At 36.5% G+C, this 19092-nt stretch overlaps 1 protein-coding gene across 1 annotated transcript in view; it reads right to left on the reverse strand.

Moving 5' to 3' along the window:
- Positions 1-9984: 9984 nt before the first annotated feature.
- Positions 9985-19092, reverse strand: part of LOC150106661 (uncharacterized) — an 88826-nt gene continuing 79718 nt past the window's right edge. Inside the window, exon 2 of the mRNA XM_090393263.1 lies at positions 9985-10669. Within this exon, the coding sequence (XP_090249389.1) occupies positions 10289-10669 (381 nt within the window). The 3' untranslated portion in view covers positions 9985-10288. The remainder of the gene's footprint in view (positions 10670-19092) is intronic.

Raw genomic sequence — 19092 nt, forward strand, 5'->3', positions numbered from 1 at the left:
GAATGAGAGTGAAAGTGAGAAGAGGGGAGATCGAAAGTTAGAAAGACTGAATAATAGAGAGAATGTGTCACGAGATTCGGAAGTTGAATTGGATTGGATGAGGCAAGAAATGAAATGGATAAGGAATGAAATTAAGAGAATTTAGGTCAAAACTGTTAAAATAAACGATGGCATGAACGAGTTAACAAAAGATGAGCGAGTGGCGTTGTATGGCAACTCCATTATTAAAGGTGTGCTAGAGGATAGAATGCACAAAGTATGTTTTCCAGGCAGTAAAATGAGTAGAGTGATTGAGGCATTGGATATGAGGCGGGAGCAAGCAAAAGAGTTAATAGTATTAATTGGTACAAATGATTTGAGAGAGAATAAAGAGCATGTCAGAATGGATATCAGGAGGCTGCTTGGAAGGATAAAAAGAATAGTGTGACAGGAAGGGTAGTCAGTATGTTGCCTAGGTATGACCATGGTTAAATGAGGCGGAGAGCAAGGATTATGAATGATATGCTGGCTAAAATGTGTGAGGAGATGGGAGTACAGTTTGTTAATGTGTGGAATGAATTTGAGGGACGAAGTGAGCTGTATGGGAGCGATGGACTGCATTTGAGTGGTTATGGTGTGAATCGCTTGGAGAGACTGCTGCTGGAAGGTAGAGAAGTGAATAGAGAGAATGAATCAGATTGAGAGGGGGAGTGATGTGGAAGAGCAGGAGAGATTGAAGAGGTGGATATGAATGGGGAAGTGAGTGGTATGAGTATAGAAAATGAGAGAATGGGTGTGCAAGAGGAGCAGGGAAATGGGGAGGCTCAGGGTGGACAGGGGTACACAGTGCGAAAAAGGTGGATGCTCCAAGAGGAGGTGAGAGCATGTGTAGGCAGGAAAAGAATGGGATGACCAGGGATCAAGAGGAAACCGTTGGAATGAAAAGGGTTCTAAAATGAAGAAGCAGAAAGGGAAATGGCCCCAGTAGAGCATGGAGAGATCACATCGAGTGAGTGGTATCAGTGGAACTAGCTGTAGATCCAGAAATGAGCTGTTGTGTTTGTATACAAATGCTAGAAGTATAAGAAACAAGACAGATGAAATGGTTGCACCTAATTGCATCTGTTCACCCAAAGATTGTCGGAATAAGTGAGACATGGTTGGAAGAGGATGACATCCTGACAGGAATAGAGATGGAAGGGTATGATGTGTTTCGTGAGGATAGAAGGGGTAAAAAAAGGGAGGGGAAGTACTATTGATGATAGAGAAAGAGTTATGTCCATACAAAGTAGAGATGCAATAGGGAAATAGTGCCAGTGGTTTTGAGGCAGTATGGTGTGAGATAGAGGTGAATGGAATCAAATACTTGGTGGGATGTTGTTATAGACCAGGTAATGTGGATGGTGGTGATAGTGAAATGTATAGCCAAATTAGCCAAGCAAATAAGAAAAGGGTGATCATTATGGGTGATTTTAATTATGGCAATATGACTGGAATGATGAGACAGCAACTGGAAGTAAAGAAAATTAGTTTCTTGAGTTTTTGAGGGATAACTACCTTAGACAGTATGTAACAGAGGGCACATGAGGATTGAGGGTCTTGGATTTGGTCATCTCATCAGAGGATGTAATTATAAATGAGGTGTCAAATCATCCACCAATTGATGAGAGTGACCATGAGGTGATTACCTGGGTGGTTGCCAGCAGTGCGAGGATGCCTGTGAGAAAAGGGTATATGTGGAACTACAAAGGGGGGGGGTGATTATGAAGAACTCAGGAGACAGCTTGCAGGTGTAGCGTAGAATGAGGAGTTAGCTGGAAAAGAGATCAATGCAGCTTGGGGGATTTTCAAAAACTATCTAGTAGATGCAATGTCTAAATGTATTCCAAGGGTGAAACGGGTTAAATAAGGTAGGAGATGGGTGAATAAAGAGATTAAGCATGCAATACAGAGAAAAAGGGCATTATGGAGGCAGCATAAGAGAAGTGGAAATAACCAATTTCATGAGGTCTACAAAGACCAGGCAAGGAGGGTGACTGGTTGGTGAGAGTAGCTAAAGAGAGGTATGAACAGCAGTTAGCTAATGAAGCCAAAAAGAATCCTAGGGAGTTCTTTCGATATGTAGCCAGCAAAAGAAAGAATGATTATGAAAGGATGACATTGATTGGAGAAAATGGTATAAAGACTGGTATAAAGCTGTTGCAGAATGTGTTGTGGAGATACTTAATGAGCAGTTCATAAAGATCTTTCAATCTTGTGAATGTGACTTCATGGAGATGTAGAAGGTATTTTACCTTGGGTATAATAAATGTTAAAAATACCAAGCAATTTTAAACCTGGTTTTACTCAATTTCCCAAGTAAGCAAACAGACAAATAAGTCAAGTTTGCATCTGCAAGTGATGCAAGTCTAGCTGATCCTACAGGTAGTGCAAGACCAAAGCAACTCATGGTACCTTTATCACGAGTTGCCTTGGTCTTGCACTACCTGTAGGATCAGCTAGACTTGCATCACTTGCAGGCACAAACTTGACTTATTTGTCTGTTTGCTTACTTGGGAAATGGAGTAAAACCAGGTTTAAAATTGCTTGGTATTTTTAACTTCATGGAGAGATTGAGAGCAGCTGATGATGGGGAGGAGAGACTGACTGTAAGTGAACAAGAGGTGTTTGGGGAGTTGAGTAAACTAGATATAAATAAAGCTGTGGGACTTGATAATATATCACCGCGTATTCTGAAGGAATGTGCGAGGGAGTTGACACCTGCCTTGACATATTTTTTTAATACGAATCTTGCACTTGGTCAAGTTCCTAAGGAATGGAAGGAGGATAAGATTGTGCCACTTCATAAAGGAGGTGACCGAACTCAAGCATCAAACTATAGGCCTATCTGTGTGTCAGGTGTTGTGGTTAAGTTCTTGGAGAAGCTTGTGAGAACTAGGATCCAGAGTTGGGTTGACAACAATGGTATTATCTTTGATGGACAGCATGGATTTGCTAAAGGGAGGTCGTGTTTTAGTAATCTACTTACTTATTACAATAAAGTGACTGCTTCCTTGGACTGAGGAGAGGGATATACAGTAATATACTTGGATTTCGCAAAGGCTTTTGATAGAGTACCTCATAATAAGTTGACAGTCAAACTAGAGCAGATGGGGTTGGATATTAGATTAGTGCATTGAATTGGAGACTGGCTATCTGATAGGTATAAACAAGTTGTGTATGGGGGTGCGATATCCAGGAAAAGGAAAGTCACTAGTGGAGTGCCTCAGGGGTCTGTTTTAGGGCCATTACTATTTAACTCTTATATTAATGATATTGGCGAAGATTTGGATGGAGATATTCAGTTGTTTGCAGCTGATGCAAAGTTGGGACGAACCATATAGAGAGTAGTGAAGATGTTGTGGCCTTGCAAGAAGACTTGAATAAATTGAGTGATTGGGCACAGAAATGGGGATGTGAGTTCAATGTTGCAAAATGTAAGGCTTTAAAATTTGGAAAACAAAGATGGGATGCAGAATTTATGCTTGGTGAGAATATATTGTTGGAGGTAGAGGAAATAAGAGATCTGGGGGTGATAGTGGATAAGAATCTAAAATTTAGGGAACACATCGCCAAAATTGTGAAGACAACACAAAGGCTTCTGGGAATGATGCGGAGGACACTGACGTGTAGAAGTAGGGAGATTCTTGCTCCGTTGTATAAGGCTTTGATTAGGCCACTGTTGTGCCCAGATTTGGTCATCGGGTTTTCAGAAGGATGAATAGATGTTGGAAAGGGTCCAAAGGTTACTGACTAAAGTAGTTTCTGACCTCTGGAATGTCAAGTATGAGGAAAGATTGAGAAGATGTAATTTGCAGAGCCTAGTGGACAGGAAGAAGAGGGGAGATATGATAGAGACCTACAGTTGGTAAGGGGTTGTTATAGGATCAATGGTGGAGAAGTTCTACAGAGAATAGTGGGAAATCAGGGGAGAACCAGAGGTCATCCCTGGAAACTGGATAAAGAGGGAGTGAGAGGCAGGTTTTTTTTCGTGCAGAGTTGTGAATGATTGGAATGCCTTGCCTGAGAGTGTGGTGTCTGCAAGGAGTTTGAGTGTGTTTAAGGCATGGTATGATGAGATGTGTGTGTGTGATAAAGGGACCTCCCAGATGAGTCTTTGACTCCATGAGGTCTTGGGGTAATAATAATAATATAATTTAATTACAGAAGTTGCATTATTGTAAATATGTTTTAGTGTTTCAATATATGGTTTCTCATTTCTCTGGGTTTCAAGAGCTTTTAGTGTTGCAGATGTTTAAACTGAATCAAATGCTTTTTCGTAGTCTATGTAGGCCAGACATAAGGGTTTATTTCATTCAATTGATTTTAAAATGAGCTGTCTTAATTTGTGAATATGGTCCAAAGTATTGTAATTCTTATTAAATCCAGCGTGTTCACAGGATATTGCATTTCCTCAAGTTTAGATTTTATTATATTAATTTTTGTGAAGACTTTATATATGGTAGGGAGTAGGCTTATAGGTCTGTAGTTTTTAATATCTTCCTTATTGCTCTTTTAAAAAATTAATATTAGAAGTGAACTGTTCCAATTTTTTGGCATTTTTCTCTTTTAGGCATTTATTAAAGAGTTTAGTCAGCTGTTTGATGACAAGGCTTCCTCCTAGTTTTAAGAAGTCTATCATAGTTATGTCTTCTCCTGGGGCCTTTCCATTCTTCATTTCCACTTCACCTTGTAAGATCTCATGGGCATCGTATTCTTCCTCACTCGAGTTATCCATAGTTGATTCTTGGATGTCTCAGTCCTTATCTTCATAGAGTTCAGTATAAAATTGCTGAACTCTTTTGATTATTGCATCTCTATTTTTTTTTTTTTTTTTTTTTTTTTTATAAGTTAACCATTTTTTTCCTCTATTTCCTTTTTTCCAACTGATAATGTTCATGTTAGGATCTTCATATTACTATAGTTTTCTATTGTTTCTTTAATTTTCCTAGTATTATATAACCTAATTTCAGTTTTCATCCTTTTGCATATGGTTTTACAAATTTCTGAATATTCTATTTTATTGGTCTCATTCAAATCTCTTTTCATATCTCTTCTTTTCTTCATCAGAATTAAGGTTTTCTGTCTTAGTTTTTTCCTCTCTTTGGTGCCTTTTTACACCTCCTATTTCTAGTGCACAATTCAAGAGAGAGATTTTGTTAAGATTTCATTATCATCATTGATGGTAGTAGCTGTGTTTAACTTTTTAAGTTCATTTTTGAGTGATTCTCTATAACAGCTTTTATTGTGATAGAAGTTGTGTAGATTCACAAAGGACTTTTTTCTTATGAGCTTATTCCATTGCCATTCTTTGTTGATCAATACTTTTGCCCTTACTAGCCTGTGGTCACTTCCTGTATTGAATCTATTAAGCATGTCAGTATTATTTATTATATATCTTTTGTTAGAGAGGATGAAGTCTATTTCATTATAGGTTTGTCCATTTGGGCTTCTCGAAGTCCATTTTCGGTTGATTTTCTTCTTGAAAAAGCTGTTCATAATAAAGAGGTTATTTTCTTCTGAATTCAATAAGTCTTTCTCCTCTTTTATTCCTCTGTCCAAATCCAAATTTACCGATGGAGTTCAGATGGTCATCTCTGCTTCCAATCTTGGCATTAAAGTTGCTCATTATAATTATGTAGAATTTTTTAGAATTATTTAATGTGGATTCTAATGTTTCATAGAAATCTTCTATCTCTTCATCTGGATCGTCCATGGTTGGGGCATATACAGTATTTGTATAATTTTCAGTTGATATGTTTTATTTATGAAGAGACTTAGTTCAGCTATTCTTGATGTTATTTTATTAACAAACAGGACATTGTCCTTGAGTGTTTTATTTATTAGGAATCCTGCACCACCAGTTGAGTTTCTTTCACATTCACAGTGGTGGAGTAGATGTTCATCTTTTAATTGCATGAGAGTTTCTTCTTTCCTTCTTATCTCTGATAGGCCCACAACATCCCATTTTATATGGTCCATTTCCTTCATCAGTTCTTCCAATCTATCATCATCATCCCATAGAGATCTGCAGTTATATGTTCCTACTAATATTCTGTCATTGTTCATTATAGGTGGTCTCATTGTAGCTACTGGAGACTGTAGGATTTTTTCAACCTAGACCCCCCTCTGCCTATGTCCAGGATGCATCCCTTTTTATGCTGGGTGACAGACGAGCCAGTGTGTGTAATTTTTCTACTTGATTCATCATTTACATTGCCATTCACCAACTAGACAAGTTGGTGCCTCACAATAGTGCATAAGACGAAATGACACAGCAAAATAGGAAAGATTCACTCCTAACTCTTGAATACTGTAATAGCATTGGGGGGAAGGAGCAAGAAGAGAAGAAAGAAAGGAAGGAAGAGGAGGGACCAGTCTACAGATAATATAACAGATGTATATTACATGAATTAAGGCATTGTCCAGCATCAGGTACCTTGGGTTTGCCATGCCCGTACTCACTAAAGTTGAGTCCCTGAGGAGGTGTTTAATTACTAAGAAATCTCACAGTTAATATGGCCATAGGATAGGTTGGGATATCAGCTGTTATTTTACAGGAAGTTTAAGAGAAATGGCAGTGCTACTAACTAAGATGTTTAAGTCTCAATGTTGGCAGAATACCAAAGGAACTGAAATAGGACAATATAGACCCATTACATTAAAGAGGCTCTAAGCAAAGGAAGCAAATTATAGACCAGTTGGTATCTGAGGAGTAGTGGCAGTTTAGGTATGAAAAAGTTGAATAAAAAACAGAATTCAGGGATAGAATGGGAGGTTGGATAGGCGTATGAAACTGTGGAAGACAGCATGACTATGAAGGGGAGGTCTTGTTTTAGTAATTTACTCACTTTACAGTAGAAAGTGACAGCTTGGTTGGATAAGGAAACATCTTGGATGAATTGGTGCTTCTTAGTATATTGCAGAATCTCAGTGTAAATACAGCTGTGAGATTAGTTGAGATATCAGCTAGGGATTTGTGAGAAGGTGCAAGGGACAATGCCTCTGATTAAGCTCTTTAATTTAAGTCTCAGCTCTGGTAAAGTTCCAAGGGAGTAGAAAGAGGACAAATAATTCCTTTGGATAACGGAGGTTCTAAGACTGCAGTAGCAAATTATAGACCAATTAGTATCTCAGGTGTGGTGGGAAAAGTACTAGAAAAATTGGTAAAAAAGAGAATTCAAGAATGGGTAGATAAAAATATGATACTGTATGAGAGTCGACATGGCTTTGCAAAGGATTGGTCATGCCTTAGTAATTCATGAACTTTTTATAATAGAGTAACAGATGGGTTGGATAAAAGAAATAGCTACACAATGATTTAGCTGGATTTTGCAAAGGCATTTGACAGAATATCACGTGTCAGTTTAATGTCGAGAAATGTAAAGTTATGCATTTTGGAATAAATAGATTACAAGCCTTGTATCACATTGATGGCACTGTACTCCAGGAAATAAATGAAACTAGAGATTTAGGGGTGGTTGTGGTGATCAGAGAGTTCAAGCTTAGAGAACATTGCTAAGGTAGCCTATAAGATTACTTGGCTATTGAAGAACATGTTAACAAGTAGAGATAAGGAAGTTATTCCTCTTTATAAAGCCTTGATATGCATGCATCTGGACTACTGTGCTCAAGTCTGCTTCCCTGGGTTTCTTGGAATAAGGAAACAGTGGAGAGGATTCAGATGCAAGGTGCCCCAGATGGTGAGTTGCCTGTGGAATGTTCCCAGTGAGGATAGATTAAAGGTGTGTGGATTGCAGAAGTCGGTTGATAGGAGAAAAAGTGAGGGATATGATAGAAACATTTAGGTTGCTTAAAGGGTTTTTATAGGATTGATACAGGGGAAATGTTCAGCACTTGGCTAGAGGGACCAGAACAAAGAGTCATCCCTGGAAGTTGAATAAAGGTGTGGTTAGTAGTAGGGAGTGTGAGGACTAGATTTGTGAGAGTTGTGAATGAGTGGAATGGATTGCCAGAGTCAGTTGGGAATGCTTTGTCTGTTAATGGGTTCAAGGAGAGGTATGATAGATTGAGTCTCCTGCGATGAGTCTTCGAACTCCATGGAGGTTCCTGTACAATAATAATAATCTACACAATGATATTGCTGGACTATGCAAAGATAGATGTGAAGTTGGTGACACAGATAAGAGGGTCACAAATGAACAGATATCAGAGAGTAGTCTATGGTTAAGGTTAATTGAAGTAAGGGCAGATGACCAGTGGTGTGTCACAGGGCTCTGTACTTGTGCTGGTCTATTCAATTTGCATATTAATGATACCAATGTTATTGATAGCATGAATGATGTGAAGAATGAAAAGTTGATTGTAAATGAGAGAGAGATAACTCACATGAAGTCTTTCATAGGATGGAGCAGGAACTTGAGAGATTGCAGAAATTTATGATCAGTGTTCAGCTAAGAAGAGAAGAGAAAAAAGATCTGAGAAAAGTGAAACGAATGCTGGATTAAGTAAGAAGAAAATTTTGTATGGTGATTCCATAAGAGCAGTGCTTGAAGAGAGCATGATACAGAAAGATAAAGTAAAAACTGATCATTTTGGCAGGCACAAATGATTTGAAAAGAGACAAGCATGACATGAGGAAGCACATGAAAGAGTTATGAAAAGTAGTAAAAGAGAAGAAGAGCGAGAGAGTAAAGATAGTGAGTCTATAACCATAGTATCATGGTGAGTAGTTTAATTTGAGTAAGAGCATTGTGATTGCAAATGGCAAGGACACTGACACATTGTCCTTGGCAATTGCCCTAATGCCAAAGCGTTCCTACACAACTGTCCAAAAAACTGAGAGATCACTGGATATATGATAGATAGGTTTTTATTTTGTTTTGTTATTCTTTAATTTTTTTTTTATTATAAAAATTGTTTTCTTTGTCTAAGATTTAAGAGATAATTTGTAAAACAGTTATATCCATGGCTCATCTGTAAGATAAAATGATTTTGGGAGTATCAAAAGATAGAAAAAATTTTATAAATATTTGGATACTTGCATCAAGCATTCAGTATTAAAAATAATAATTTTTAAAAAATAACTGAATAAACAGAGTCATAAGATGAAATGTTAAACATGATAAAAAAAGTTTTATAGAAGTAAATCACAAGTGTGGTTTCTCTGATAATTATTGCATTTGTTATTTGATCAATAATTTTATTTGGAACATCGATATTTTAATCTTTTTATGTAGTCATTCAAATTTTTATGTTTCGTTCAAAACATTTTGATAAATGTAATGTAATGATTAATTTTTCTGGAAAAATGCAATTGTAACATTACACAAAAACTTCAAGGATATTGTCATAATTAGACCAATAAAATCTACAGAAACTCTTAACTATTCATCACAGAAATAATTTTTTTTTGCTTTTAATCCAAATGAAAACTGCTAATTTTTATTTATACATTTATTATATCTATTTATACATCTATTGATGTGCACATTTATTTTTCTGTTCTGGTTATTCTCATACTAAATTTGAGCCAATAGCAATGTTTCAGTTCATAAATTACTTTTTTTAAATTTTGTTTATACACAATAGTTGTCAGTAAAAATCGTTTCCAGGATTTAAAATTTTCCTCTGGGACCTTTAACCCTCTCATGCATGAATTTTTTATATTCATTTATAAAAAATTATAATGGCATGATACAGTACCATTTATTTATTATTATTATTATTATGTGACACCTCTAGGGAGTCCAAAGACTCATCGAGGGAGTGTGCTAACAGCATCGAACGATTGGTTCCCTTCCAACTACTAACCGTGCTCAAACTTGCTTAACTTTTGCGTGAGTCATTAGTACCAGAGGCTCCACCAATCGACCAACCTTATGTACCACCATGAATTCATTAAATTTGATAAATTTATGTCCTGTAGATGTAAAAAATGATGTCCTCATCTGAGGACATCATGCACTAATGGCAACAGACTACAGACATATTTCTATGGAAATGACAGACTAAGGAATTAATTTTCATTGAAAGACATTACAAGTATGACAAAACAACTTATATTTTGCTGAAACACTGCATGAATGATCAAATGAATTACTTAGTACATACAAAAAAGTATAACAATTAGAATTTGCAGTAGAGCTATGTAATTTAAGAACAGTCTTATTCTCTTTGCCTCGTTTTGTATGGGAAGACTGAAAACATTCCAGACAGATTGGAACCTCACTTCTACCACAGTGTATCTTGTTTTACTCTTGCAGTGTACATCTCTGCAACGATTGGCATTAGCACCTGTTGTCTTCTTTCACAGCTGTGAAAAATAATCTACAGGGCTCTCTCCGTGAATATTTACTTGGTGTTTTCCTCTAAACTGTGGTTCAGTACCAACAGAGGGATTATCTTTCTCATTAAACCACACAGGCATATGACCAGCAACAGCTGTATTTTGCACACTAGCTGGACTTGGAACGTTGTGAGTCTGACCAACAGGGGAAGGACACTGAACATCACTGTTTTCACTTGAACTGTCACTCTCTGTAGGATCATTTTGTGGTTGCTGGTATGTAGGATCATCATCAGAATCACTCAGCTCTAAACCATCTTCAGATTCCTCCAACAGTTTTTCATTCTCCTTGTGGTAATAGGCTTTGTTTATGCCTGATGGATCTGGCTTTTGGTTATCCATCTGTAAAAGAGATGATAATGCCAATTAACACACTATTCATTTATATTTGCAAAAATAAAATAAATAAAATTATAAAAATATTGTACAGGAACTTTCTAACCTCAAACTATTTGCCACATAGATTACCTTACAAACATATCATCCTCATGTGAGGACAGGTTGTTTTCAAATTTGTTTTATGAATATGGTAATAAACATGAACAAATTAAATATTCACACTTCATCTACAAGTTATAACAATATATAAACCATACTAAACTTTCCAATAAACTCATAAAATCAACAAATTCAAATCAACAAAACAGCAGCTTTTCACTTCCTCCTTGATACCACCATGCACTGCAGAGAGATTGGTATTCCTGTAACTGTTGAAACTCCTGCCATCTGGTGTGGTTTCTAAGTTTCAGTCTTTCAAATATTTATTTATTAAATTATTGCACGAGTCATAAATTTCTTGATGATTCATTGTTTGAAAATTTAATATTAGCGAAAATAAATTCTGAATGTTTTTTAAAGATGTGAAACGCATGTGAGGTTGCGAAATAATTGTATATAGTATAACAAAATATACAGTTCTTTTAAAATGTCCTTGTGTATCATCCCCATCTGCTAGCTTTATTCTCTTCGCTTTCGACTGTTTTTCGACATTTGGGGTTATACCCAATTCAATTGCAACAAGTGCAGCTTCAGAGAGAACATCTTGCCACTTATTTCTAAAATATTTAAGTTCTTTCAGAAGCGACTCAACATTTGCTGTTGCAATATCAATCGATATGGTACTAGATTGTAATATTTTATTTCGTTCGTCGATGGAAACTAAAATTTTAAACCAAACTGTTGCAAAAAGTATTGCTTTGAAACTTGAAAAATATCGTTTTAGAGCAACAGCTTCAGAATGACCTTCATTTGATAATTTCCTAGTCAAAATTACATCCTCTAAAGCTTTTAAAACACTTGGAAGCTTCTGAGCAACTGGTCTAACCACATCGATTCTACAACTCCAGCGAGTTTGAGATAGACCATGAAGAGAACAGCCAGTTTTTTCTAATAAAATTTGCCATCTCATTGGGCTTGAGCTAAAAAATGCAAATAGACACTCCAAGTTTCCAATATATATTGCACTTTCTGAACAACATTTAGCTGCATTTACATTCACTACATTCAGTGAATGTGCTGCACATGGGGAAAAAAGAGAAGTTTCATTTTCTTTTTCAATAAAAGACCGAACACCTTTTATTTTTCCACTCATATTTGCAGCATTGTCATATCTCTGACCTCTGCAGTCTTGTATGTCAATTTCTGGTTGATTGAAGCGTTCTAATAATTTTTTTGCTATTTCTTCTGTAGTTTTATGATAAAAATCAAGAAATTCTATAAACCTTTCAAGAATTATCCAATTTTGAGTTAAAGAATCTCTGAAAACATATCGTAGTATTAAAACATTTTGTTCGATATGTGACGAATCTGGAGTTGAGTTACAAATTATTGAATAATAAATGGACTTCTTTCTTTTGCTTAAAATTTTGTTTAATACAAAATTACTGCAAATGTCAATGAATTCATTTTGAGTTTGCCACGATAAATAATCAGCCTGAAGTCGTTGGCCGGTGTTTTGTGATTCTTTTACCTTTTGTAAATGTTCTTTTAGTATGGGATCATAATGTGCAACTAATTCTAATTATATTTCTGAATGCTAAAATTAAATTTCTGGACGCTAAAATTAAAATTACATGAAGCAATCCCAGATGAGTCTTTGACTCCAGAGGTCTTGTTTAATAATAATAACCTTTTAAGAATTCATAAAATTTTTTTGTTTCGTTAATAACTAAATTTTCCATTTTGTTGTTTACTCCGTTACCATTTAGAGATCGTTCTAATTGTCTCGAGGATAAGTAGCACTCTTTATGAGATCGCGATTTTTCATGATCAGGCAAACGTGTATATAACATTTGCCACTTTTGTTTTAGAGGAAAAACCCTTCTGATTTACTTAAATCGCTGACAAGTTTACTTTTTGTATCATTGTTAAATAATAGGCAGGTAACCACAATATAAGGCTTGTTTGCTTGAACTCCAGCATAACCAGTCTCAAACTAACTGATCACAGCCACTTGATAACTGAGAATAAAGTAAATATGAAGAAAATTTTCTACCTTTACAATCTTTTGGCATTAACTTGACCATATCATTTAACTCAGATTCGGATTTTAGTCCTTTAACAACTATTAATTGCTGATTTACATCACTAAAGAAATCTAGCCAAGTACCTGGATCTTCATAATTTATAACTTCGGTAGCTTCTAAGTTGGTAGTCGCTTCAGCTTCACCTCCAGTTGACGTAAATTCTTCATATATTAAATCGTTGTTACCAACTGCATCGGTTGTAGTGCTGATTGTTTCTTCAATTCCAGGTCCAAGCAACTTTTTTTCTTTATCTTGAAGGTTTAAATTGTCCCTAGTGTCTATTTCAGTGTTCACTTCAGAGTTAGCTGCTGCAGGTCCAGGTGAAGAAGATTTTTTATTACTTTTGTCAGCAGTTAAACTATTAGCACATTGTTTACTTGAAATTTCAATATCTTGGTGTTCTTCTATCTTCAAATATTTCAGTAGTAAATGCTTGTTTTTTAAATCTTCTTTTGCCTTCTCACAATCCCTTTTCTCCTTTCATTTTTGATTTCCAGATTTATGATGATACATTTCTGTTGGTCAAATTTTTATTATTAAAAATATAATTTTAATAATTAAAAAATCAAATTAATAAGAATACATAATTTCATTTTTTAGCGCACGGCCTACACTATACAGTTGCATGCTTTACAAACAATAACAAAACCTTCATCTATCAAAATAATAACAAGAACGAAGCATTCTGGCAGGGAACATTACTGTGAATGCAATTACTAGCTAGCGCAGCCAACTGCAAAACAACCTTGCCTGAACACCTATTGACGTCATCACCCGCTATAACTACAACGATCCATGCTGAGAGAATCAGTGTCTTCTGGACACTCACGACGAGCTAAAGGTAGCCGTCTGTCTAAAACAAAACACAGTATCATTCTCGATATGCCATTATTATTTATCATTGTTGTATTATTACGAGAATTAAAACCATGCGTTATAAACACAGTTATGTGACACATCGGGGCCTCTTCAATGCCTGGCTCATGACAAAAGTCTCAGATGTCACCCACCCCCCTCTCAGCAGCCCTGTTCCCAGGTGCAAAAATTAATAATGTTAACAAAACTATTAGCGTGCAGGAGCCACTATTGCCAGGAGTATTCAAACAATGGAAGGATATTTTGACATTGGTTAGTTCATCCTGGCCAAAGGCTATTGGCATTAGTGAGATATGGCTGACAGAAGATGATGTAGTTAGTGGGATAGAATGTGAACAGTATAGTGTTTTCAATGAATTATTGATGATAGCCAGTGAATTACATCCAAAGAGAGTAGGAATCCAACTGCAAGTCAGTGAAAACAGCACATTTGATAGTGGCTAGCAGAATAAAATATACAATTGCATTTTTGAAAATTATGGAGACAACTACTGTGTTTGAATAAAAACTTTAGTTTAATATAACTAAAATCTACATTCGACATTTCGACCTTTATGTCAAGGTCATCTTCTGGAGCATACAACTGTACACAGAGAACAAGCTACACTACAATCAAACTGGTTTGTTAAAGATGCTGACAAACCGCTGCAACAATTGTTGGCCTGACCTCTGGTAAAAAATAATTATACATCAATGCTAGAGTCCTTTTATTAGTGTTATCTGTAGGTTGTAGAACTAATTGGGCGTAACAACAAGTATCTATCTATATACATATATTAACATCACGATACTTGTACATTCCAGCCAGTTAGTATGGAATGGTTTCTAATACTAGCTGAAGATTGGCTAGAGTCCTGACTTATGCTGGATCTTATATATTAGGTAGGCTGAATGTGTGTCATCCAGATCCTTGGAATTTTCATGCCATCTTTGTTGTTGATATTTGGGTAGTTTATCAAGATTTCGCAGGCTTCCTTAAATTTCCTTTCATACCAGGGTTTTTGTGTGGTGTAAAGAGCGGGTGCTTTTCCAGTTTATTTGATGTAAGGTGTTGAGCGCATGGTCTGAGAGGCCTACTTCACCATAATAGTTATATTTAATGTGTCTAATGTGTTCTTTCTTGCATATAGGGATTGTCCATCCTGTTTCACCAATGTACGGTAAGTTACAGGTGCAGCGGATGCAGTAGACTCCAGGATGTGCTAATGGTAGGAGAGGATCCTTAGAGGAGTTGAATATGGTTTTAAGTTTAGTGAGTGGTTTAAAGGTGGTATTGAGGTTATAATGTTGTAGGATTCTGTTGATTTTTTCTGATAACCCTTTAATGTATGGGATGGCTATGGTTTTACTGTAATCTAGATTCATTTTTGTTGTTGTTTTATGGAATATTTTATTAATAGCATTTTTGTTATAGCCATTATTTATGAATGTGTCGCTGATGATTTTTAGTTCTTGTTTCAGGACTTGCTGGTTAGAGCAAATTGTTGTAGCTCTGTTTTTAAGGGTGTTAATGACTCCATATTTTTGTGATGGGTGATGGTAGGAATTAGCATGTATGTATTGGCCAGTGTGTGTCAGTTTTCGGTAGACCGTGAAGGACAGACTGCCTGAAGGAAGACATGTGACTTGTGTTTAGGAACGGGAGTGAATTTTGATTTTCGATTTCGATGGTGAATTGTATGCGTTTGTGTTGTTTGTTCAGGTGGTTAAGGAATGTGTTTAGCATTTGTCGCCCGTACGGCCAGATCGCAATTTGTCCAGATTCTTGGCAGAGTGCTAAGAATCTGGATGGCACATATTCAACCTACTTAATACTTAGTATCCAGCATACTTTAGGACTTTAAGCAACCTTTAGCTAGTATTGGAAACTATTCCTTACCAATTGGGTGAAATTTATATGTATAACATGTTTTTAATATATATATATATATATATATATATAAACATGTTACTCTCCAGCCCAATGTAATTTTGTAACCAATAGATAATAGGACTCCAGTGTTGATGTAGTCAGGGTTTTTTTTTTTTTTTTTCGCCATAGGTCAGGCGATTAATTGTTGTAACGGTTGGTCAGTAACTTTAGCAAACCATCTAGATTGTAGTGCAGCTTGTTTCTCTGTATATCATTGGTGCACCCAGGGAGAGGGCCAATGGGCCCTGGCCTCCCAAAAAACAAAAAGGAAAAAAACACTAGAAAAATTTCCAAAAATCTTTTCCTAATTAAAATTCATTTATTTTTTAAAATATATGTTGTGTCGTGTCTTCTATTTCTATGCTACTTATGAATTAGCGGCCACATAAGGTGGGAATACCCTTATAACTCTCGGGACTCCTTGTCGCTGTGAACGCAAGGCGAATGAAGTAGTGCTTGGGCGCTACATCCTTTGCCCGAGCCGAGCCAGAGGAGATCACAGGTATCATATATTGGCGATCACTGCTGATGCTCAGTCCTAGCTTGTATGGAGTGCGTAGTGTGTATTCTCAAATCGTCTACTCAACTTGCTCCCCCTCCCCAAAGATTAAATCCTGAGGACGGCACTGCTGTATATAGTGTATATGCTCCAGAAGATGACCTTGATATGAAGGTCGAAATGTCGAGTGTTGATTTTGGTTTATATTAAACTAAAGTTTTACTCAAACACGGTAGTTGTTTGCATAATTTTCCAAAATGTATTCGAATCATCATGTAAGCCTAAAAGAAAGGTACTGGAGAAGTTGGTCAAAAGCAAAATACAGGAATGGGTAGACAGAAATGGGATATTATATGGTAGGTGCAACATGGTTTTGTGAAAGGTAGGTCATGCCTCAGTAACTTGCTCACATTTTATAATACAGTGACAACTGAGTTGGAAAAAGGTAATGGGTTTACAGTGATACTGCTGGACTTTGCAAAGGCTTCGGATAGGAACTTGGAAAGTTTGCTGAGATAGAAAGTTTTTAATAAATACAGGAAGGTGTCCTCTGAGACCTAGGTTATAGGAGGTCTTTTAATAAGCCATATATTCTGGCTGTGTCATAAGCTTTTTTTCATGTCAAAGAAACTGAAACCAGATGTTCTTTCTTCAGGAATGCATCTCTTATATAAGTTTCTAAACAAACCAAATGGTCTAAAGTTGAACAGTGTATACAGAAATCACATTATGTATGGGAGACAAGATTTGTTGCTTTCTAAATACCAGAGAAGTCTTGCATTAACCATTTTTTCTAGTATCTTACAAAGACAGCTGATCAGAGTAATAGGTCAATAATTATTTGCTTGTGTTGGATCCTTTCCTGTTTTGGGGATAGCAATGACAACTGGCTTATGCCAAGAATCCAGAAACTCTTCCTCTGCAAGTTCTCTTGCATATTAAGAGAAGGTCTATAGAAGATCATGGTAAATGTTTTATCATTTCATAATGGATGTCATCAGGCCCTACTAAACTTGGGTGAGACAATAGAAGAGCTCTTTTTAGTTCCTCCTTAACAAATGGCTCAAGCCCATTGATAAAAAAATTTAGAAAAATTTGTTTCTCTTGCTGCTCATTCAGTATTAAAAATTCTGGAGAATATGAAACTATTGCTGAGATTCTAGCAAACTTTTCTTCCAAAGCATCTGCAATAGTTTTAGGATCAGCAATAACATTTCCATTATGGTCTAAGGTAGACAAACTGTGGGTTCTATATCTACCTTTCATTTTCTAGATTTTATCCCATACAATTTTTGGACTAGTCATTTGATTAACTGATGTGGTAAATTGGATCCATGATTGTTTTTGACTCTGATGTCTCACATAACACGCTTTGGCCTGAGCACACTTAAAAGCTATTAAGTTTGATGTGGTGGGCATCTGTAAAACTCTATGTAGCTTAGAAATACCAAATCGCTTTACATCCATTTTTACTAAGGTCAAGTCTCATGAAACTGTTACAAAAATAACCTTGTTTGTCTCTTTGTATTTTAATATTAAATATTAATGTAAATAACCCTATGGGAATTGATTGTATTTACTGTTTTAATTAAAGTTTCTAGAATGTCAAAAACAAAGGCAATGCTTTGCCATCGGAACTTTGTATAATAGCTATGTATAAGAGCACAAGAAAGTTGTTTACGATTAAATGTGTGAAAAAGTTGTTTGCAAGCTCTGCACATGAACACCTTCAAAGCTAGTATCAAAGAGATCCGCTAGTTTCAGAGAAGTTTCCGCTGCCTGACAAGACAAGGAAAAAAGAGTACACGGAGGAGAAGAAAGAATGGACAGGCCTTAACAAAGAGATCAAGGAGAATTGCCAATTTCTTCGGGGTTTACAACCTTTGGTGCAAAGTCCCAAGAAGGCAAAAATAAAAGGGGACTGAGACGAACATCAGGAGGAGAGTCCAGGTCCAGTTGCTGACAGAGGGGAAGCGAGGTCCAGTTGCTGACAGAGGGGAGGCGAGATCCAGTTGCCAACAGAGCAGAGGCAAGGTCCAGTTACCGAAGCAGGAGAGGCAAAGCACTGTTACTGAAGAGAGCCAGAGGCAGTCGGGGGAGAACCAGAAGCAGTCAGACCCAGAGGACCAGACTTTACGGCGAACTCATGCCAGAGGAAAAAAATGGGAAAACAGCCAATGTAAATAAGCCAAGTGCCGTCTGATGTCCTAGTGCTGCGAGAAGTCAACCGAAGCCAAAAGCTGCAGAGCGATCTTCAAGCCTGTATGCTGAAACTTCTTGCCTGAGCTTTTGAGTACCAGGAAGATTGCAGTCCAAGACCTACCAAATATTCTGACAAAGCGATCCCTGAAACAAGACTCTCTGGATGGAAACCTAAGGCCTGAGATGAAAGGAAAACCATAGAGACTTTGATGCAGGACTTTTGGAAGGTGTCGTGACAAAGAGCCTCTGTAAGTATGTTACATCCTTTTATGTACATTCTTTTTGTAATCTAGGAGATATGTCATTATTATTATTATTATATTATTATACACCTCCAGGGAGTCCAAAGACTCATCGAGGGAGAGTGTGCCAACAGCATCGAACAATTGGGCCCCTTCCAACTACTAACTGTGCTCAAACTTTCTTAACTTTTTAAGAGAGTCCTCTGATTTGTTGTTAACTGGAATATAAATTGTAAGATGACTTGCCATAGCTAGCTAATCTCTTTATGAGTAAATTAGTCTCGGCAATTTGATTTTCTTAAGTAGAGGAGTAACAGAGTAATTATATTGTATAGTCATTTAATATTGAAAAAGGGAAAGTTTGTTTCTTTATACCAAAAGTATAAGGATGGGTAGAGAGAGAGTAACCTCCCTATCGCTTATTTAATGTACTTTGTTTTTATTGTAAATAAACGTGTTTTAAGTATATGTCAGTAGAGTGCCGCCTGATTGTTTATTTTACAATGCAC

Source organism: Typopeltis vanoorti, chromosome 5 (assembly GCF_054136105.1).
Source record: "Typopeltis vanoorti isolate ZY-2024b chromosome 5, IOZ_Tvanoo_1.0, whole genome shotgun sequence".
Lineage (NCBI taxonomy): Eukaryota > Metazoa > Arthropoda > Arachnida > Uropygi > Thelyphonidae > Typopeltis > Typopeltis vanoorti.